The sequence below is a fragment of the Coturnix japonica genome, chromosome 1, assembly GCF_054131305.1.
Source record: "Coturnix japonica strain WE chromosome 1, WE-NBRP24, whole genome shotgun sequence".
Classification (NCBI taxonomy): domain Eukaryota; kingdom Metazoa; phylum Chordata; class Aves; order Galliformes; family Phasianidae; genus Coturnix; species Coturnix japonica.
In genome coordinates, this window is record NC_140663.1 from 102,737,579 (window position 1) to 102,761,400 (window position 23,822).

At 41.2% G+C, this 23,822-nt stretch overlaps 1 protein-coding gene and 1 long non-coding RNA gene across 2 annotated transcripts in view; one reads left to right on the forward strand and one right to left on the reverse strand.

Annotated features, from left to right (window-relative positions):
* Positions 1 to 935: 935 nt before the first annotated feature.
* LOC146762623 (uncharacterized) lies at positions 936 to 10,142 on the reverse strand. Its single transcript, XR_014939931.1, has 2 exons — positions 10,054 to 10,142; positions 936 to 1,117 (listed from the first exon to the last, which is right to left on the reverse strand). It is a non-coding gene; the product is annotated as an uncharacterized LOC146762623 (long non-coding RNA).
* A 4,769-nt stretch (positions 10,143 to 14,911) lies between these two features.
* MED14 (mediator complex subunit 14) overlaps positions 14,912 to 23,822 on the forward strand; it is a 33,410-nt gene continuing 24,499 nt past the window's right edge. Inside the window, exons 1-5 of the mRNA XM_015884784.3 lie at positions 14,912 to 15,336; positions 17,500 to 17,526; positions 21,735 to 21,840; positions 22,463 to 22,636; positions 23,389 to 23,518. Of these exons, the coding sequence (XP_015740270.1) occupies positions 15,155 to 15,336; positions 17,500 to 17,526; positions 21,735 to 21,840; positions 22,463 to 22,636; positions 23,389 to 23,518 (619 nt within the window). The 5' untranslated portion in view covers positions 14,912 to 15,154. The remainder of the gene's footprint in view (positions 15,337 to 17,499; positions 17,527 to 21,734; positions 21,841 to 22,462; positions 22,637 to 23,388; positions 23,519 to 23,822) is intronic.

Sequence of the window (23,822 nt, forward strand, 5' to 3'; positions counted from 1 at the left end):
ACAGTTCATCACAGGCGTCTGAGTGCTACCTGCTCATGGCTGCTGTGGCCCCAGGGAGGCCAGAGACCTGGTGTGAGTCAGGCCTCAGTTGTCTTTCTTCTCAGCTCTGCCCTCCAGATACTGCTGAGGGACAGAGAAATCCCTGGCTGTGCTTGAGGGTCTGGGGACAGCTGGCAGCAATGGCTGAGGGAGTGAAAGACATAGCTGGGAATCCTGAAGTCCTGGTATCATGGCACGTCATGCTCTGGCTCTGCACCTCCTCGCTGCACAAGCATCCGTAGAAGCCCCTATGGTGGGGAGGAAGGAGCGAGTGAGCACAAGAGAGGCAGAAAAGCACAAGCTTTCTGTATGGAATATCTACATTTCATAAGGCTTTCTGTTACCATAGCAATGAGCATGGTATAAATACCTCGACACATCTCCCCTGTGGCAGTGTGCTGCAGGGCCGGCCTGCATGCAGATATTCTGATGGGCTTGTTCAACCCCCCTGCCAACGATTTTGTTCCATAGCAAACCTACAGTGCAGTGGGAAAAAGTGTGTTTTTACACTCCACCCCACACGACTTACTTTCTGCCCCTTCAAATAACCAAATGATTTTATTTTGTTAAGCATTAAGATGGAGGATGACATCCTTATTAATTTGTATTCCGGCTAAACAGTCACTAGGAAGAGCCGCATGCAAGTGGCTTGAGCTTTGTGTGAAGTCAGACTCAGCCCAAGCATTTCCAATTGCAATTCAGTGCAATCAGAACTGCTAATGCTGCTGAATTGTGAGTGGTAAAGGAATTTTAACAGATTCAGGTTAACTAGTCACAGAGAAGAATGGCCTTAAGCTAAATACAATTGCTTTTAAGAGTGTCTGTGTTTTATAACACAAAAACCCTCTGACTGATTTCTCCATGATGTGTGCACTCTTGTATGATGCAGACAAAAATTCATGGATTTATTTATTTTTTTTAAGCATCAAACATGGTCCAGTTTTTTTGGAACTAAATCCCTTCTTTAGAAAGGCTCACTGCCTCCTTCCATATTCTTGTGGCAGGAATGGTATCAGCAGTAATCAGACTTTATCAGGACATCTCATTTCCACTCTCTTCTAGGGTTTTGAGTGCAGAACTGAAAAGAGGAAAATGACACAACAGAAAAATATTTATGTTCCCTTTCATTACACCTGTGCAGAAAGACATACTATTTCAGATGAAGAAAAAAGCACTTTGAAACGAGGTTTGCTCTCACACTTTAGGCAGATAATTCAAACCACAGTCCAAAAGAGGACAATGGATTTGATTTTTTTTGTCCACAGAATTAAGTAGGTAAATCACATATGGAGATCCCACATAGGTTGGCCCAACCTGTTGTAGGGAAAAAATGATAACATTATCAAGCTGCCTGATTTTATCTCACAATAGTAAACAGAAGGTGAAGACAAAATGTGTATTTGAGAAACATGCCTTGAAATAAATATATACTAAGGTGAATTTCTTCTGGGGCTATTTCAGACTCTGGTAACAGGAATGTACTATGGAAATAGAAGGGGTTGGGAGCAGTGGTAGAGTTGCGGAAAACCCAAGCAATACAATAAAAATCCAGTTGTGGTACCAATGCAGCATTGCATCTGACAAGTTGAAAGTTTCTCTTAACTTGTAAACAATAGAGGAAGAGGTTGGTACAGCCCAAATGTTAGGAAGGGGCAGAAGAAGCAATTGCCCTCCCTGGGAAGTGACAAGGTAATGCAAGAGAGAGAACCACGTGAGCCTGTAAAAGATGAAAAACTGTGCGTGCAGTGAGATGTATGTTTGTCATACTGAGCACATTTGAAATACAGTTCTAGCAGACCTATATTGTAACCACATGCTAAAACACAACAGCAGCTTGTACTCTTCACACTTGATGATGTTCTGATCCTGCAATACTTTTGAACTGAGCGCTCATCTGAGAGCTAGGAAACTGAAGGGAGCTTTCCTTGGACAGAGTGCTCTATGTGAAAGAAAGGTGATTCATACAATGGCAGGAGAGGGAAGAGGACATTGCATTAGTCACCTCTGTTTGCTATATGACAACTACCTTCTCATAACTGGTAGCTAAAGCAACTTTCACTTCCATCTGCTGTCCTTTAACCACAACAGAGTACATAATCTACAGTATGTTGCTTCAACTCACTTCTTAACTGTGAAATAGATTCTGGAAGGTGTTCATTGGGGTCAATATCTTGGAAAAAGAATAGAAAATACTTGTGCTGATGAAACGTTTCTCAGCTGCCAGTTTGATCTGGATTTGAGACAGACCATCTCAGGTGAAGCCAGTGGAGATACAAAAATACATTGAAAAAAAAAAAGGCTTCCTAATCCTGGTTCCTTCAGGCATTAACCACTGCATATCAAATAACAGGGATCTCACTCTCTACTCCATCCAGCCCAGCACCTCTTTCCTCTTCTTCACTTGATTTCAGGATTGCGGGTGAATTGGGCATACCGTGCCACAGTCCCTACAGTGAGTAAAGGCATTTTTTCCTTTGCTATTATTAGCTAATGCATCCAATAAGTGATATCCATGTGACTGCTTCTCATTCACCATGCAACTTTGACAATCCTGCCTGCGCTCCGTCCACTAGCACTTGAGAGTGGCCTGTAGCCTCAGATTAGACAGATGACAGCTAGCTGCTGCACTGAGTCTTGCCCATGGGAAGGTAACGATAGCTTAAGGCAATTCTCCTGCAGGTAGATAGGCATGGCCTGAATAAGCGATTGTGATGATCTAGGGAAAAGCTGGCAGCAAACCTGCTGCAAACTGGGACTATACCCACATGAATTAATACAGCAAACGTTGTGTTTAATGCCAAAGGAGATTTCAAAATGGACATGGAAAGAAGAATAAATTTTTCTGCAATATACTAAAACCTAAAGAAAATACAAAAGACCCTCTGCAGCAGGATCCATGAAAATATGCCTATAATCCAGGTAAATTTGGTGTGGTTCTCTGCTTACTCTGCTGCTACATCCCAGGATATTCATTATAAAGGCAGTTGTGTGTGTGAGTATACAGGGAAGCATGACAGTGCTTGAGAATGGAGTTTCTTTCATTCCAATTGGCCTTCAGTGAATGAAAAATGAAACTTCAAAGACTTGCTGTATGGTACTGATCTCTGCACTTGGCACTTGCGATTGACTCTGCAGGCCTGATTCACACAGATTGCCCTTGACTCCTTTGCACAACCTGCAGGCAGAGGGAGTGCAGCACCCAGCTCCAGGTGCTGCTGTGCTCTTGATTCCTGGAGATATTACTCCTGGATAGCCAGAGAGCTATTCTGATTATCAGGCAAGGTGGCTGAGGCAGTGTGAACTATTTAAAGTCAGATAAGTGTGAAATAAAATGTTATCTCTGCTTTTCAATTTTTTGTTTGTTTTTGCTTTATTTTATGAGATTCAAGAACTGAGAAACACGCAAGGAAGCTAACAGTGATATAGCTGGAAAAGAATGCTGAGTAGTAGCTCTGTTATTTCCCATTGATGCTGTATTCAGCACAATGAAATAAGGATAATCCTTACCCAAAGGAGAAGAGAGCACTGACAGAGTAGGTTGATAATTTGTTTTGTTCTGGACAGAAAAAGTAGTAGCATTTTTAAAGTATCCAAGTGCAGTCACCTAATTTCAGCTCTGGCTGAGGAATCGTGTATCTGAGTTGTACCACCCGCTGCTGACAGGCCATGCCACGCTAGCACGACTGTACAGGCTTCTAGACTGGAGCTGGATGGCAAGCTTTGTTTTCAGACTAAGTGCCATACTAGGCAGAAACAGAGAGAGACATCTACACATACAAATGCATACTTGGTAGGTTTGTAAAAGTGCATATGACCCTCAAAACACCATGAACCTTAAGTAATTACAAATATATAATTCTAGAAATTCTGATATGTGCGGTGCTCAGTCTTCCACCCAAATATTCTGTAAGAGCTGGCCCACTGACTGTCAGTGAGGCCTTAAGTACTTGTGTGGCCTACTTCTTTCTGAAATGTGATGTGGGATTCTGTGTCACATAGATATTTTATTAGCTCTACTGTTAGCCACCTGAAAGAGAGTTCAAACAGAAGGTAACACACACAGTACCTAAGAAGGCAGCATTTTTACTGCTGCCCATTTCAGCCTACAGCCAAGGCTCACTTTCTCTTCCACTGTTTCCAGACATGATACTGTGAAGACAAACAGAAAATGCCCAAGACAAGGAAGGACATATTGCAGCCCGTAAGTGGTGTTATGCAACTGGTCAACAGGCAGCATAAAGCAATATTTTCTGCAGGGCGATGGCCTCTCACCTGGCAGAGGTGTTCATTCATATTCACATTAATGAGATTTCTGGTGCCACTGCCAGTATTTTTAATTCTCTCCATCTTTTTACCTGCAGTAACACAGATAACCTTGGGCTTACAAACAGATCTGCAATGAACTCGAGCCTCAGTCACTACTAGACTACTGTTAACAGCAGACAGATGAGAGCCAGGCCTACTTGATATGTTAAGGGTGTCTCAGGGCTGAATAAAGGGTTGATTAAGAACAATCACTGTAGAGCAAACTGTAGAGACTGTGCTACCTATGACTGAAAGGCAGTCCGTGCCCCTTTCTTACCACTGGAAGGGTTTTGATTTGACCGGAGTTATAAGCATATTTATGAGTTCTAGGCTTTATTATTCTAATTCTCTGCTCCTGCACAGAGAATTGTGAAGTTTCAAGTGAAAGTGGATTCAGAACATTACATCTTTTCAAAAGCACAGCCTGCAACAAATAATTCATCATCCTTTACATTCTATCACCTTCTCTGCTGCTATTCTGATTCCTTTGAGAAACTGAAAATGCCTGTTTTCCTTACTAGTACTTCTCAGGGGAGTGGATAATCTGCATACTCTATCATTGGGTTCCCCCATAACAGCTCCTTCCCAAGAGGCCAGCATGTGTCGCTCCACAGCACAGCAAAATGGACACATTTTATCTGTGGGGCAAGAAGTGGACTTATCAAGGGAGAAATACACCCCTCTGCACTGCAGAGTTCACTTTGTGATTGAACATGTCCTAATGGTGGGTGATGTGGCAAGTGACCAGTGGCTTAGCCATCTGATGGATGTAATGGCTAGTGTCTCACACAGAGAAGAGACTGTACCGGAGAGGGTACAACTGGTATCGAATGATACCGTCTCTGAACTGACACTTCCAGCCTTGCTCTTGCAAGAAAGTTCTTCCTGAGTTGTTTTGCTGCTGCATCTGAAAGGCAGCAATTCAGTGTCCCAGGCCTCTGAGGGTCCACTGATAATTTTAAGAGGCTCCATGAAAAGTAATTACAAGAAGTGAGCCTGTGTCAGTCAGTTGAGATTCATTACAGGAGGAAAATCTTTAGGGATCTGCAAACTGAAAAAAAAAAAAAAAAAAAAAAAAAAGCTGAAAACCAGAGGTTTAGGCTGCTGCCCTCTTCTTCCTTCCTTGAAGACTCTACTGACAAGGTATGGAAAAGCTTTCAATTACTACCAGAAATGACAGAAGAAGGCACTCAGCACCTTCCACGATCAGGACTTAATGACCTTACTCTTCTCAGGCTCTGCTGCTGACAGCAAAAGAACTGATAGCTCCTGCTGCTCCCACCAGCCTGGTGCTCTGTGTCATCCACCCACACACACTCACACATTCATTCTCTCCCTCATGACTTATTCATCCAATTTATTTATTTATGTAGGTCATTTTCAATAGTGATTTTTACAAATAATGGTGGAAGTGGGAAGAGCAAGAGAGAAACAGAGTTAGAATTGGTGGCATGAAGGGAACAGCAGGGGAAGCTCTGAAAACAAGCTGTACACCAGAAGGTTGTTCTCAGTTTTCTCGTCAGTCTGAAACTAAGCAAATTCCAAGTAATATCAGCTTGACAAACCTTCTTGCTGGAGACAAGAAGGCTGTCTGATTTACTTGGTGGTTCTGCAGTTGCTCATGCTCTACTGTCTGGATTCACATGGTCTTTCTAACAGTAGTTGTAAGGGCATTAGGGACTGCCTTTTAGAGATCTCAAAAGACTGTTTCTCCATCTATAGACCATTATTTTGGTTTTCTGGATATGGAGTCATTTAGTCATTAATTGCATTTTAAATCTTTCACCCACAGTGACCTTTGCTGTAAAGAACAGGCACATTTACATTGCCTAACCAATGTGTATAAAGTAGGCTACTCCCCTTCACTTACTTTTTAATCATTCCCTAAAGGAGATCCCTTTTCTAAATTGACATCACAGGAAATCTAGGGAAATTAGCTTCCTAAAGATGCAATTAGACAACGTGAGTTTAGCTGATCTTAAGGCTTTCTGTCGTAGAAAGAAGAAATCCTGTTCTTTCATCTTCTTTCCTTTTTCCTGTTCTTTTCCTCCATCCTTCCCCTAATTCCATTCCTTTGTTCCTTGAGCATGTTTCCTTGGAGCACATTTGACACTCACCTAACCCACCACTGAGATAATTCAGCTCACTGAACTGGCAGAAAATAAATATAGAGAGAAGTGAAAAAGGGACAGTTTTCAGCCAGGTTAGTAATCAGCCCAGAGAATATGAACATCAGCACAAGGGTGTCAGGATCACATAGGAATCAGTGTGAAGAGCAAGGAAGATGGATCCTTTTCACAATAGAAAGTGTGTCTGATAGCTCAGTTTGTCACCACTAGTGGTGTCCTTAGTTGAGAGTACAATCTAGACTCGAAGGGATGGAGGAAATTTATCCTCAGTGTTTTAGCTAGGCAGTAATGCATTTAGATTTTATTTTCTTTCCCTTCTATACTCAGTTGGTATATTCTACCACAGTTCAGGGCAAGGAAGTATTATAGGGAGCCCCTTCAAGGCACAGCACCACTAAACCGCTAAGATCATCTGTCTCTAGGAGTGCTAGGGTAATTATGTGAAGCACAGAAAAGCAGTAATTATCAAATATGATCTGCCCTGTTGTGGCAGCTATTGGAAGAGTACAAAAGCAGAGTTAGCAGCAGCACAGTATTTAAAGCATAATTCCCTTCTGAAACAAAACTGTAGGTAAAATCTATTACAGAATCACAGAATTATCAAGGTTGGAAAAGACCTAGAAGATCATCTAGTCCAACCATTACCAATACTTCCCAGCTAAACCATATTCATCAACACCACATCCAAACGTTTCTTGAACACTCCCATGGTCGGTGACTCCACCACCTCCCTGGGCAGTGCATTCCAATGCCTGACCATCCTTTCTGAGAAGTAATACTTCCTAATGTCCAGCCTGAATCTCCCCTGGCGCAGCTTAAAACCATTCCCTCTAGTTTTATCACTGATTACACGAGAAAAGAGGCCAACCCCCAGCTCACTACAACCTCCCTTCAGGAAGTTATAGAGAGCAAAAAAATCTTGGCTGCTCCATCTTTTGATATCTTCAGACCAAGGCAGAACACTTTCTCCAAGACACATCATGTCGAAGACGAGGTATACTTTAACACTGAATGTGTTATGCTCAATAACAGGTTTGGTTCAGTGAAACTAAAGGGGCTGTGATACACAGGAGGTCAGAACAGACATACTCTCTAAATATGTAAAGAACAGACTACACAAAGAGATAAAAAGAAAATAAAGCAAGATCTTTTTAGCAATGAGCACAGTTCCCATTCTTTCAAAACAAAAGAGGACTTCTCCCTGCTCCATCTCAGATAAGTAGTTTGTCCCTACTGGATGCACCATCGTCCCCTACCTAACATGAGGACACCTCCCTTTCTTTTGATCAATGGATATAGATATAGAACCAGAAACTACAGGCTCTCCCTTTGATCAGAATAATTCCTGAATGTACATGCATTCTCCTAGCGATGTACTGAAAATGCTTTTGTCATTTCTTTCTTTCATATTATGTGGAGATACTATGTAATCTGCCCCAGCCTCTCATGGTCAGGCTGTGATGGAAGAACACGTGGCACGCACACATCCAGAGGATGTACATCTCTTCATGGGTTAAGCAGAAGTACATTTCTTTCTCATTTTCACTATAGCTTTTTACATTCAGAATGCATGCAGACATACAGTCTGAACTGTTAAGTGGCATCTGTCCTAACAATAGGTTCAGTACAAAGCACCTTTTTGTGAGAGTCCTTAAACCATAGTTCTCCAGTGGCCTCATTAGAACCCTAGTTAGTCCTCATTCCCATCAATCATGACGAGTTACAGGACACATTTCTGCCTCCTCAATTTAAACTCAGTCCACCTTCATCTGGCTTCATACCGCTTCTTAGTTTCTCCAACTTTCTCCCTTTTTTCTATGACAAACCACTTTTTTTTCTGAGACAAAATTTCTTTGTCAGGAGTTTCTGCCTATGGTTCACTGCAGTCATAAACAGAGCCCAGTTCTGTACCAAGTTGGTTTCCTGTTGCAGCATCATGCATGCAGCATTGTGTCAATTTGCCTTTTTTGTGAGTAGCAGATGATCATTCTTCAACAGAAAGGACTCAGATGACTGAGACTTTGGAGTCAGGTGTCAGAAAGTCCAAGTGGCAGCTGCTCTGCTTCGGAAAATCAGCTGCTTTGAGATAGTTTGTGAGCTCTGTGTTTGAAAAAGAAACTGCACCCTGAAAAGGAGGACTAAGTAGACTATTGAATGAGAGTGTTCTGAACTAGAAGACAGGCCTTCCTCTTTTCTTGGGAAGAAGGGACATGACATCTCCCCTATACATTGCTCTTTGCTACTTCTCAACTTCCTGCATACTGTGATTTATAACTCTTTAGTGGCCTTGGTCAAGTTCAGAACTTCCTGCTGCTACATACTATGTACATATACACCTCCACCACCTTTATCTATGCAGTTGCACACATCAGCTCATTTGGGCATCAAAATCAGACAGAATTCAGAGCATGCAAAGAATCCAAGCTCTCCCATACTCAAGCAGCCATGTCAATAATTTACAACTGAAAATAATAATAATTACCATTTTCCTACAGAAACCATTCATTGGGACATTCTTGTACCTTGTTTTAAATACCTGCCTCATGTACAGTGGTCTTTTACATACTGCATTTCTGTTATCTAGGTAGTGTTAGAAGGAGGTTTTTTTATACACATTTTTAAGTGTAGATTCAGAAAGAAAAGTCATCAACAAGGATCCCTGTAGGTTTCTTTCTGCTCCCAAGCAGACTTTAAATAAGCTGTCTGATAAGTCTAGTCAATACACTTGTGCAGAGAATAAGTTTCCAAAGGCCTGTTCCAGAGAACCCTGATTAGATAATACGTAACAACAAGGAGAAACCACGGCTCAGAGGACTTTATTTTCCTTTGCTGCTTCTTAGAGGCAGCCCAAAGCTAAGTGAGTCTATTGGCTGAGAGATAATGGGTCAAGATAAAACTATGTGCAGACAAAATAGGACTGTTTATACTTGACGTGAGCGTGCCTCAAGTTTTCATGTGGTCAAAAATGATAAGCTACTCTGTATCAAAGGAGGAAGCACTATCTTCAAAAGACTCAAAGCCGATCTTTTCAACTTACTGCGATCGGGTACTTGCAGTGCCAGTCCAATGAAGGGAGGTAACCCTCTGGCAATGGAGGTGACTTCAGCTTCACATAGTTTCAGATTACAAGAGGTTCAAGAAGACAAAACTCTCATCACGCTGTGGAGGATCAGACTGTAGGCAAGTGGGGAAGGTAGGCCTTGATCTCTTCAGTCCAAATTGCAACAAAGACATTCAGCCAACTTAAAAATGCCACAATAAGGGTAGAGGGAGGAAAAGTAGGCATTTTCAATGCCATTTCTAAATTAATTTAGTTAAATCAATCGTCAAAGCCAATTCTAAATTAAAACAAGAAATAAGAGTGTTGCCTTCTACTGCAGGGAAGATATGGGCTGAAAGTACTGCTGAATTGCATGATGACTTCTAAAAATATAAGAATGCAATGGATTAAGTACAAGTGAGTTAATAAGGTGTTACACTGCATTCTGAAGGCTGCTTAAAATTAGCTGCGAATATTCCTTTGCTTGTCCTAAATACATTGCACAAAGACACCATTTTTTTTCACCTCTTTTAGTCTTACTTTGAGCTGTCGCACTGAGAAGTCTGCCTTCAGAGGCACTAGAGAGATCGCTTTGCTGTTGCTCGTCTTTCCAGTCACGCTCTCAAACCTGAAGGAAACAATTCCAATATGTGACATATAGAGGTGCAGCTCAGATATCTCCCCAAATTATTTATTCAGTGTGTAGTTCAGCACCACTGTACAAGTGCTTATATTTTCTTTTGAGAATCCCTAAACAACTACCAAGATAGGTGCGGCCCGATGTCACATAACATGATGCATATCCCTCCAGCAGAACAGGCAATCATTAGTTTGATATAATAAGTCTGATCCAACAAGTATTTCTTCAGTGCTCCACATGTAATATTCTGCATTTTCACTGCACTTTTCTTTCAATTTTAACAGATCTCTCGTTGAAGAGTATCCAGAATTCACTGGCAGTCCACCAAGTTAGCAACTAAACATGTAATCAGCTCCTTGGTTTCTGGAGTCACATTCTCACATTCCTTTTGTCAAAGCTGACATCTTGGACAGAGACAGGAGTTCAGAAGTTCAAATAACTTTCTGCTAACTTCTACAGCAGTGTTAATTTATGCTTTCAGGAAGAAGGAAAAAATAAAAAGAGCTAATTCTAGAAGCCATGCTGCCTTGAAGTCTGGACCTGGCGCATCCTACAGCATCCTCCCTACAGAGAGGGTCTGGTTTGGGGTTGTCTTTAACATTGCTCACAAAGCACCGAGCTCTAAGTGATGGAAGGGAATGGTTTTAAACTGAGCCAGGGGAGGTTTAGGTTAGATATTAGGAGGAAGTTTTTCACACAGAGGGTGGTGACACACTGGAACAGGTTGCCCAAGGAGGTTGTGGATGCCCCATCCCTGGAGGCATTCGAGGCCAGGCTGGATGTGGCTCTGGGCAGCCTGGTCTGGTGGTTGGCGACCCTGCATGTGGCAGGGAGGTTGAAACTAGATGAGGATTGTGGTCCTTGTGAACTCAGGCCATTCTGTGATTCTTGTACACCATCCTACCCTAGAAATCACAGAATCACAGAACTGTGGGGGTTGGAAGGAACCTCTAGACATCATGTAGTCCAACTCCCCTGCCAAAGCAGGCTCCCTACAGCAGGCTGCACAGGTACATGTCCAGGCGAGTCTTGAACATCTCCTGAGAAGGAGACTCCACAACCTCTCTGGCAGCCTGTCCATTAACATCCCAAACTGTGAGTAAGGAATGGCTCAGGCATATTCTCTATGTACGTCTTTACTTTTGAGTGAGTGTAAGGGCCAGCATTTAAACACTATCTGACCACAGCTGCAGATCTACATAGCAATTAAGCATGTTCTAATACCCTTGTGATAGAAGAGCATGAGTATTTGCACTGTCTGAATGCAGTAGCCAGCAGCAGTTAAATACAATTGAGCGATTTCTAAGTTTAGGACAGAATACCTCACAGCTGCAGTCCTTCTCCCACTGGGTATGACTAATCAGATCAACTTCCCTGCTAGTGTCTCCATCTCCTTAGGTGTTTGTGCAACAAATCCTTTTTGCCCAAAGTACTTTCTTGTTGAAATAAGCACTCACTTTGCATTTTTCCTGCATAGGTGTAGTTTTTAGAAGTCTGTGAGTAACAGTGAGGAAGTGTTAAACAGGGAGAAATCACAGGTTATGGATGACGTTGTCAACTATTTCCAGGCAGTGACTGAGCGGTGCAATTCATCACCTCACTGCCACGAGCTAGATCAAGGGCTCTTTCTCCTTCATCAGCTTTTCAGAGATGTGGGGTCTAGAATGGATGTTACAGTTTCACTCCTGTGTCAGAGTTACGTGTGAACAAAGAATTTTTTACCCACAGAAAAATGCAGTTTGTGCGGCTGAAGTAGTAAATTGTGTTCTAATTAACTGAATAACAATGATGAAAATACACTCTTTTGGAGATAATGAGGCCTTCAGCTATGTTTAGTTCCAGTCCGACAGAGACAAACCAATTTAAAATTTACAGTGAATATCAATACTGTTAATAAAGAAGCCCAGAAATCTCAAACGAATACAGCTATGTTCGGCATTTAGAAAATAACCCATGTTTGGGTTATTATAAGAAAGGGGACTTTTGTAAATTCAAATCAAATCAATGATACTATTTTATGACTTGGAGAATGTTTCTTTTCTTGGGTCGTTCACAACATATAATTAGAACTGTAGGATACTTTACTACACCCTGTACAAGAGATGCTCTATCTCACAGTGGCACACTGTTTCACAAAGCATAAGCGACTGCCAAAAAACTTCCAATCTACTACTGTATACTTTCTACTGTTCCAAAAACAGTTGACAAACTAAATTATATGAACAAAATACATTAGAAAAGAGAAATAACTTATCTAAAAACTTTTTTTTCAAGGATTTGTTCCCTCTGAACCTGTTTTAATAAAGTGAGAAAAGCACTTGTACAGTAACCAACCATAAGCCTCTTCCTGTAGTGCACACAAATAGTCTTTTGCAAAGAATGCTTTACTGTAAGTCCAACAGCCCTGCACAGCCACAAAACAGTGATTTGTGTCATAGAGTACTGAATTATCAAAGAATAACATAATCACTGTTACAAATATAAGCCATAAAGTCATTTGTTTGTTCTTCCCTATTTTGTGATTACAAGCTCATCGGTATTTTTCAACTGGACTTTTATCACAGCCAAAAATATCATATGTTCATGTAAATGCTGTAACAGAAGAGACTAAACTTTTTTGGCGACTGGAATGTGCTTAATGTATAGTGATGCATGTTATCTTCTCTGAATTTAAATACGTACTTAAACTTGTATTGAACACAAAGCAGAAGCATTGTAACTTCACAATACGCAGCACTACAACAATTGGTGCTATATTTGGGAACTCATGAAAAGAATGTTTTCTGAAAAGTCTTCTGAAAAGGATAGAAGTGATGAAAATGTTATTATTCATAGAACAGTTTGGGTTGGAAGGGACCTATAGGATCATCTAATTCCAGCTCTCTGTGATAGGCAGGGACGCCTCTCACTAGACCAGGTTGCTCAAAGCCCCATCTAGTCCTCAAAATTTACACAGGCATTTTGATATAATACTGCTAAATGTCAGACAGTATTTTATAAATTAACAAGAAATCCAGAGTCACCAGCAGTCCTTCCCTCCGGCTCACAGTCAGAATCATAGCTCCATGACTAAATAGCAACAAGCTTTATGTGACTATGCTTCCTCATGTCTTTCAGGTATTTTCTCTGTAGGGTATGAGATCACAGTGGTTGTTTCTGGCCTGTTCTGCTGCACTAAGAGACAGGCTGCAATACTCTGCAAGAGCATAGCTTCACTTTCCCTGTGTGCCCAGCAGGCTTTCCTGCCAGGCACTCCCCTTGGTTGCCTTGCACCGCTAAGACCTCTCCTGTGCTCCAGGGCCAGGACAGCCAAGCAAGGCTGAGCAACAAACTAAGTGCAGCAGCAGGCTGTGCCCTGCACATCAGGTGGCAGTGCTGGACACACGTCTCAACGGCGCACAGCTGAGTGTGTGAGGTTTGTCTGGTCTGCAAGAAAGGTGGGAGACAACTGCGTACATAGAACCAAGCAGGTCTGGTTTTGTACCGTTACTACTAGAAAATGTGCTGTTGGCTTTACATGGAGAAAGACTGAAAATTGCTCAATTATGAGAATGAATACAAATGACAATACAGAAGTCTGTCTTTAACTGAAAAACTCACATGAACACAGCCAACCTTTTCCTCCCCATAATTGGGCACAACACTTCCTTAGCAAAGAGCCAATAGGGAAGTGCAGTAGAAAGCTGGGATTGTTAAAATTTCACTGCTTTTAGAGTGTTCAACAGCAGATTTAGAAGCTTCAGTAAATGACTGTAATCACAGTAACAAGACTCTATAGAAAGATAGCAACTATTCTTGATTGACTACATACAGAAATATAAGCTAGACCTGACAGATAAAATCAGGTTATATTTTATGCTGAATTATCCTCTTACTGAAGCAAAGTGCAAAATTCAGTAATTCCCAATCAACGTCTCCCCAAACACATGCAACTGTACCTAAGAATACAATTTGGATTAATTTTTAGCCATTTTCATTGCTTCTGCTTTAGTGTTCTGCTTAAACTCACCATTATCTCGTATCAGGAGTCCATTTTGTTATTTGGAGAATTGTATCTAGAGTGCTGCTTATCTTGAAACATTAATTTAAAACATTTTCTTATCTACATGCAACAAACTCACCTATATAATGACTGCAGGTCTAACTCAGAGTCCACAGCCACAGCCCACAACTCAATATACCATTTTTCACTCATGCTCTTAAGTGCTAAGAAACTGAGTACCTGCAAGATTGCAGGAACCAATAGCCCCACTCTGAACTGAAGCTTTGTTGACTTTTATTTCAACTCGATACATCCAAATTCAGTCTGTCAAGCTTATGGAGAACTGTAAGTTATACAGAGTTTATCTATTGTCTCCCTAACAGCTATATAATTTGTTAGGTCTATATCAGAGCACTGCACAGTGTTCTCTCCCTCAAATGTCACAGAATCACAGAATTATCAAGGTTGGAAAAGACCCAGAAGATCATCTAGTCCAACCATTACCAATACTTCCCAGCTAAATCATATTCATCAACACAACATCCAAACGTTTCTTGAACACTCCCATGGTCGGTGACTCCACCACCTCCCTTGGCAGTGCATTCCAATGCCTGACTACCCTTTCCGAGAAGAAAGGGTAAACCTCCAGCTTCCCCTTCCCTTTGCGCTTTAGGACTGCCTGCCATACCCCATGTTATTAGCCCTTCTGCAGCCGCATCCCACACAACAGCCGCCTCCCCCCCACACCCCGCCCCTCCGGCCCCGCCTCCCGCCCGGCTGTCCCTTGGGCTCTGCCGGAAAGCTTTTCTTTCCGGTCCTCCGGAGCTGTTCGCTTCCTGTCCCGTGCCCCCAACATGGCGGCAGCCCCTGCGCCCAGTGAGTTCTGAGCGTCGCTCGGCCCGTTCCCTACCGCTGCCCTCCGTTGCCCTGCGTCCTCCCTGCGGGCCGAGCCGGGCCGTGTCCCGGCAGCCCCGGGCCGCCGAGCCGATCCCGCCTGGGGTTGAGGCGCCGCCGCCGCCATGGCGCCAGTGCAGCTGGAGAGCAACCAGCTGGTGCCGGCCGGCGGGGGCCCCGCGTCAGCCCCAGCCCCGCCGGCACCCGGCGCAGTGACAGCCGCCGCCAGCCCCGGTTACCGGCTCAGCACCCTGATCGACTTTCTCCTGCACCGGACCTACGCCGAGCTGACCGTGCTGGCAGACCTGTGAGTGCCCCCGGCCCCCTGCACGCCTCGGCCTGCTCTCGCGCCTCTTTTCCATGCTCGTGTGAGGAGGCCTCGCTGAGGCCTGACCCAGAGCCGAGTGGGGAGGTTGCACCTTCCTTGGCTCCTGCCCTGACAAAAGGCCTCATTCATGTGGCTTTGCCCCTCCTCATGTTGTGTTCTGGGGCCTAGTGGAAGCTAACGAGCCCCCTGTCATAAAAAGGGGAGAAGGTTGGGGAGCTGAGAGCAGATGGATGTAAGATGTTCTAGGCAGTGCTCTAGTTCAGTGCCTGGCAGAAAGCCCACATGGTCACAGTCTGGTGCAGGTTGGAAGGGACCTTAGAGATCATCGAGTCCAACCCCTGGGATTTGAGCCTCTGTGTAGCAGAGCGGCACTTCTACCACTTGCGCCACATGGGATTCGAATCCAGGCAATGTAGTGCTTGTACTGGTCTCAAAATATGTGTCAATGAAAAGTGGAAAAACTGAGTTGTTTCCAAGGGCTGCAACTCCTACACAGTACTTAAATTACCAATTGAAGGCTTTCGAAGGGAAAAACAGAAGACCACTATACACACAATCAGTTGTGCTAAGGTTTAGCTTGAAATTGTAAGCCAAGAAAAGCTTTCCTGAAAGTATTCTGTCAATGAATAAGTGTGCACCTTTATGTTTGTTTAAACAAAGATTCTTAGGGAGATTGTGTATCTTTAATGAAATCACATATGGAGCAATTGGTGTTGGGGAAGGCACACGTATTTTCTTGTGAAACTCCATATCTGGTAAGTTTTGCTTGACTTGAGGTTAAGAGCACTCAAATTATAGAAAGGATGAGGAATTTTACTTTGTCTTGAGAAAACTTCCAAAATGCCAGTGAAAAGTCTCTGCTGTATGTTTACGATACCTATAGTCAGTAACTGATTTTGTACACGCTCTTTTAGGAACATTTGTCTGTGATGTCCTGTATGTTTAAGGTGTAGAACTGGTTCTTTGAGTGTATAGTTGAGAGGTAAGAACTAAGAAAAGTGGTGTGAAGAAGAGATGAAGGATGCTTTTGGTACTGTGATTCACCAAGTAAGGTTTTAAGCTTGTGCGGTCTCCTCTAAAAGTGGAGTGGGCTATATTTTTCCGCTGTATCTCTCCATAAAGGGTGGATTTACCTGTGTGACGTGGTGTAGGGAGCCTGCTTTGGCAGGGGGGTTGGACTCGATGATCTCTAGAGGTCCCTTCCAACCCCTACAATTCTGTGATTCTGTGATTTGTCTATTAAAAAGTCCAACTGCGAAGTATTCTCTTCCTTCCCTTCAGCAAAGAGCTCTTGCTCCTTTACCAGCATCGTGAATGAAAAATGACTTTGAAGTGAAGTGCCAGTAATAACTGTAGGACATTAGGGTTGATGAGAATGCAGCCCCCTTTTTTTCTGCAGTAGTATCTGTTGTGCAGGTAGTTGATAAAGTTCTGGAGTATGATGTTTCTTCACTTCTAGACTGTTGAAAGATAAACTTGTTTCAGGCAGGTCAGAAACAGCCGAAGTTAATCTTGCCCTACGTGTTCTATGATTGCTATTATGTATTAACTAGCCCCTTTCATAGGTATTTAATGGGAATTATAAGTTACAAAGCACAGGTAGCATGGCTGTTTTTTATATTGTATAGCATGGCTGGCTTAGCAGAAATGTTGAGATTTAAACATTCTTCATATAATGATAAAATCCCTTAGGACAGGGATTTTTCCCACAGGATCGGGCTGCCCAGGGCCTCATATAACCCTTCAGTTTACCGAAGGCATTCAGGGCTGCAAGTGCTGGCTCATACTCAGTCTTTCATCCACCGAGCTTTTCATTTAACTTTACTATTTCCAGTTTAACTGTCATGTTCTGGCTGTTGTCCTGTGGTATGGTCCTTTTATACACCTGATTCTTCCCACTTCCCATACAATACTCCACCACCCTTGTGTCTTTAACTGAGCTGCTCTGCGGAACTGTTAAGCTATTTCCTTTATCAAACATGTATTTAGGAGACATTTAAAATCAGGATTTTTGGAATGCTTTTCATAAGTATGTAGAAATTCTTGCACTGGTCTGAAGGTCACTAATAAATCTTTTCTGTAGTGGTATGAAGCATAATGGAACAATGGATAACATACTGTCTTTTTTTCTTTTTATTACAGATTACCAAGGAAGACTGATATGGAAAGGTGAGTTAAAATAAGACCGTCTATAACACATGTTAAACACAAAACCTTGTTTAGGATGTTAAGGGATGTCTCAAGGGAGTATTTTTCTCTTAATTTTAGATTTTATGCAAGAAAATAAACCTTATTTGTCTTGCTGTCAGTATGTAGTTTCAAGATCTTCCTAAGCATAGACAGCAATATTGTTTTTTGTTGTTTTGTTTTATTTAGTTATTGGGTGTTTTTGTTGGTTTTGCCCAGTTCATTAATGTGATATTGCTATTCTATCAGGTGAAATCTATTAAGGACATTGTTCTCTTAATTACAATGAGACTTGAAGCAGTGAAGTGACGGTACATCTAATAGGAAAGGGAGCTAGAGAGCCTAGATTTGAGATAGTGTGTTGAATTTCATTCAGAAGTAGTGGTTCAACAAGGTAAATACTTCTTGTCTACCTTTTTGTGTTACCTGTCTTTCTTATCATCTGGCACCATTTGGTATCTGCATTTTTTTAGCTGCTTGGTGTTGTTTTGAAGTATAAAGATTAATTGAAAACAAATGTAAGTAGCCAGAACAGGCTTTTTTGTTAATTTATTTAATCTTCTCTCCTTCTCCCCCGGATGAAAGAACCTGATTTGTTCTTTTTGTTGTTTCTTTGAGTGGACCCTAAAATGTTATTCTTTATTATTTTTGATTAAGCTTTATTTCTTTTGCTATTTGCGTTAACACCCTTATTGACCTAATTTTCTCTGGATACATGTAACAGCTCTGTTATTCCTAAGGATGCGGAGAATGTTGATGAAGAATTCTGTGTAGCAGGATAGTCGTCAATTCAGTCATCTCACATCTTCTCAAATTCTCATAACCTGGTGTGAAATTAATGAGGCTTTCAGGAATTCATAACCTGGAATGGTTCTTTGCATGTCTTTTTTATTATGTATAATATTTTATAAAGAAGAGCAATCTATTTGCATTTTATATTATCACTATATTTGCTGAAACAATGATATTCAGCTTGGGTCCAGAGCTCTCTCTTACTGGTGTGGGGGCTTCATCCATCTACACATTGAGCATTTTGTTGTCAAGCTGAAACCTGCTCTTCAGGGCACACCTGTTTGAAGCAACGTGTTAAATCCTAGTGGAATGCAGGTAAAGGAAAATAACACAGTCTTCAGTGCTTACTTTGAATCATAGAATGGCCTGAGTTGAAAAGGACCACAATGATCATGTAGTTTCAACCCCTCTGCTATGTGCAGGGTCGCCAACCAGTAGACCAGGCTGCCCAGAGCCACATCCAGCCTGGCCTTGAATGTCTTCAGAGATGGGGCATCCACAGCCTCCTCACACAATCTGTCCCAGTGCTTCACCATGTCCTGTAACTGAGAACATCTTGATATTAAATGCTAGCATCCATGTTAAATTTTACTTTAGTTCTTCTTAATGAAGTGGCTTTATAGCTCCCAAGGACATCTGTTAAGGGGCATAGTTTGTCCAGATTATTCGGTTGTGTTGAGTTTTTAGGTTTTGGTTTGTTTGTTTGTTTTTACCAAGTTCAAGATGCCGTGGCAGCAGTAGTTGTGCTTTAAGCAGTGTTTCCTGAAGTTGGCCCAGCGACATGGTATATATGGGATGAAGATGGGATGGTGTTATCTTCTAATAAAGATTATAATATAACATCTACATTTTTTTATGGCGACAAGCTAAAAGGTGCTATGGAAGGGGAAATAAAAATGATAGGAAATGATGAGTCTTAATATATGACTTTTCTTTGCAGAGTGTTCTTTTAACTATTCACATCGTTGCCACTGATAGGAATAAATCACTTCCAGTGTATTCTTGCAGTGAGGAAGATAAGCATTTGGATTAAAAGATAGTGTTAGTGCTGTGGTGTGAAAATAAAGCTGAATGTTGGGGAAAGTCCAGGGGCTTTCTCACTGATAATGTTTGATATTTGTTATCATCTTTTCCTTTATACTCCAATAAAGGATAGTGTGTGTGAATTATTTTTCCAAATACAGTAGCCGCTGTATAGGGTTTTAACTGGAACTTGGATTACAGTGACTTCACAAGGCCATGTCTTCTGTTGTGGGGAAATGGACAGTAAAACTGATCCCTTCCATATGTTACCAGCTTGGCTGCAAAGATACGGTGGGATATCTTGTCAAAAGATGCTCAAAAGGCAGTGTAAATGCATCTTCTGTTCTCCCCTTGGTTGTGGAGCTGGACATCATATAGAAGGCAGTGGTGTTGATTGGGGATGATTTGTTCTTGGTACATCTGTGCAGGCTGTTCCCAGGCCACTTCCATGTTTTTTGTTTACCTGGATATAGCTTCCATAAAGATTTTCTGCATACTTCTTGTTAACTGAGCTTTGGCTCTCTGGCATGTGGTCCTTCTTGAAGATGGGCATGTTGTTTGCCTTGTTTCCGGTCATTAACACCTCTTATTGCTATGGCCTTTTGGAAATTATAGAGTTACTTTGCACTTTCAGGTCAACTCCTTCAGCACCTTTGGATGCATCCCATCTGCTCTGATGGCTTTTTGTGTGTCAGGTTTACTGAAGTAGTCCTTTACTTGATATTCCTCTACTGTAGCTAATAGTTCCCTCCCCTAGGCTCCATCACTAAGCTGAAGGATCTGAAATATCTGAGATCAGAACTTAACAGTAGAGAATATACTCAGTCCCACAGCTTTGTCTATGCCAGTTTTCTTTTGAACCACAGAGCACTGGACTCATGTTTCCTTTTGCTGTTTATAGACCTGTAGTATAGAAGTTCTTGTTGACCTTCATCCTTTGCTAGTTTTTCTTCTGAGTTCTCATTTTCTATGCTTGTCTCTGCATGCATGAGTAGTTTCTAGGTATTGCCCTCTCCCACCTTCTTTGTACTTCCTATTTGCATTCAGTTTGTTCAGGGGTTTCTTGTTCAAGCTTTCTTCTCATTGGAACAGACTTCGTTAGAAACAAATTTTAGTAATTCTTATTTATATTAAAGCTGAATTATTTTGAAGGATTGTTTCTGAAGTGTGGTCATTCAAAAGCTTTTTAATGTGCTCTGCTTTGCTTTTACAGGCCTTGTAAATGTATTATTTCTGTACGTTTCATCTTCATTGAAGTCATTTTTTTGTGCAGCCCAAAATTAAGTTCAATATCTATAATGAAGAACAAAGGAACACTGCAACACCGACAGAGTCATGGGTTCTTTAGAGAGGGGTAGATGGATGTGAATTCCCAGAGCGGCTGTGATTTGAAGGTGACAGCCATGGTTATGGAAGCAGGTTTTTGTCAATTAGAACTGACAGGCTGCCTGTAACTTCATAAAGCAGTATTAATGATGCAATTCCTGGAAATACTTTCAGTAATTTTCATTATTAAATTGCTGTGGTTTTTTTTTTTTTCTATTTCTATTCCATTATGGTTTTGTTAACCTTTAAAAATTTTTCCACATCTTACACTGATAATGTAGGATAGTTATATCCTAGTAGAGCAGTCCGTACCTGTAGCAGCTTGTCTACCACTTCAAGTTCTAACATCAGGCTATGGATTATTCTAGAGTATATACTGTGTAATACAGGAAATTATTAGCTTAATGCCCAAGCTCTTGGCTGAGGTTTGTAGTATGTAATGCAGGAGACTGAGCCAGATGGTGTTAGTGGTGCTTCTGGTCCAAATACTCACCTGGTACAATCAGATTATGCTTTATGGATTGCGCAGGAGGGTTTACCTCATTACACTAACGTTTTCATCAGAAACAAGCTCTATCTGTATTATGAGTGTGTATGTTACAGATTAGGATCAGAAGGTGATGCAAATCCTATTTGGTAGAAGCTAATATCTGTTCTGGTAATTAATATGTGTTTTGTTCAGCTACACTTGTTACTTTCAACTTAAACCCTGGGGAAATCTTGGTAATTCAGTTGAGTTCACTAGCAAATTGTTTCTCTTAAAATTAGTAGTTAAATCATGTGAGTGTGCTGTTTTGTTTCCCCACACATTCTTGGTTGGTTAAAATCCCTGTGTGTTATTGGCATTTAGGTGCTTAAAATAGTGAGCTCAATCTTTTTTTCCCCGTGTTCTGTTTAAACAAGCAATCTATTAGTGTTTTCTTACATTGGCACAATTAGAAGTTATGGTAACTACTTTTTTACTTTAATGGCACACAGTTGAATTGCAGGTTAATTATGTGTCTGAGCACCAGCTTAGTCCATATTCAATTGTTTTTTTGTTTTTACAGAAAAATAGAAATAGTGCAGTTTGCAAGCCGGACTCGTCAACTCTTTGTTCGTTTATTAGCCTTGGTCAAATGGGCTAATAATGCTGGAAAGGTGGAGAAGTGCGCGGTAAGTTGGCATCAGAGTTCAGTATGAAACTATGAAACAATCTTTTAGTAGCACAGGATTTTGGTCCCATCTGATTTTTCATTAATATAGAAGTGTAAAAAAAAAAAAAAAAAAAAGAGCTATATTTCACAGCAAATGAACATTAAGTGATAACCAATTTCTTCCTATTGAGAAGTTAAGCAGTTCTTAATGGTTCCCCAAAATTGCTCAGTAATTTAAAAAATACAAAATTGTGCGTCCTTTCAAGAGTTCTTAAACAGGACAGAGAAGATGGTGATCTCAGTGTGTTAGTTCTTGCTGTAATTTTGGTTCTGTTCTTAGTTAAGTAAAACACAGTGTTGCAAACACCAGGCTTTGCGTGATTACAAACAAGTTAAGTTGGATTCCAGTAGCATTCATCACAGCTCTAGAAGTGCATAGATTGAAAGTGTATTTGCATGTGAACGTTATAGCAGAGCATTCATTCTTTGTGGTATTGATGTGATTCCTAGAATTGGAGGGAAGTGACAGAATAATTTCTATCATATATTAGATGAGCTGAAGATAAAGAACCACTGATTAGTGCATTTCTGACACGTCTTTTTTCTTTTTCCCTCTTCTCATCTCCCATTTTCTTCTACAGATGATATCAAGTTTTTTAGATCAGCAAGCCATTCTGTTTGTGGACACTGCCGATCGTCTGGCATCTCTAGCTAGAGACGCTTTGGTTCATGCTCGTCTACCTAGTTTTGCTATCCCGTATGCAATTGATGTTCTGACAACTGGATCATACCCACGCCTACCTACCTGCATTAGGGTAAATAGTGATACGGTATTACTTGGTGTGAGGCAGGCCCCCATCAAATGCACATTAAAGAAACAGTCTGATATGTGCAAATGGAAGTGTAGTTTGCCACAGGAATAGTGCCGAGGCTCTGTACTGTGAATTTTTTACAGGTGGCACTTCTTATTTGAGCAAGTTATCCTTTCCTAATGAAACATTCTCTGGATTTGAACTAGCTCATCTCTGGAGTGAATATAATAGGAACGCTTTGTTTGATACTTAGCGTTTGTATGTTGTACGCCATCACGCTAGAAAAGTACAGTGAAAAAGTGAGATACAAACACCTGTTTTCTCAGAGATTTTGGCTATAGCATACTGTATTTTGAGATACAATTAATGCTATTATATTTTCTTACTGATGAATTGCAGAATAATAGACTTATGGAGTAATACAAGCAATAGTATCTGTGACTTAGATCGACAGCTACAGATAAGGATTGACTTTCAGATGTTAGTATTTAAAAGCAAGTTTAGCCTAAAGTAAGGCCCAGGGTTGTTCTAATTTGTCCAAGTTGAACAGTTTTAGTCACTGATCAATCTCAGCCAAATTGTAAATAATTAGGGAAAAAAAGATGAACGCCAGATTAAAACAATCAAAAAATACTGTAATGGCCTGTGGAATTGTATTTGCAGACTTCTGATCTGGTTCGTTTTTGTCATTGTTACTGGTAATGTATGAGACATGTTTGAGATGTATATTTATTTTTTGATGTCTGTTTTAACAGGATAAAATAATCCCTCCTGACCCAATTACAAAGAGTGAGAAGCAAACAACCCTTCATCAGCTGAACCAGATTCTTCGACATCGTTTAGTGACTACAGATCTCCCTCCCCAGCTGGCAAATCTTACAGTTGGTAAGAACTTCAGTCACTTTTTGAAGGACAGTTTACTGCTGCCCTTATTAGGCTGACTTAGTCGTTACTTTAATGCTTAAAAAAAGCTTAATCTAGTAAGGTTGAAATTCTGTCTCTTTATGACATCAAATTATCTTTTTCCCTTTTGAACAACGAAGACACCAATAATCTTGCTGGAATAATAATTACTTTCAACAGGAAATCCTGTGCAGGTAGTGGTAAAAATAGTGCAGAGACTGCCTTGATCTTTCAGCAAGTGTATTATGAAAGGTTCTCCCCTTCTTTCAAGATAGACGTGCTCAGT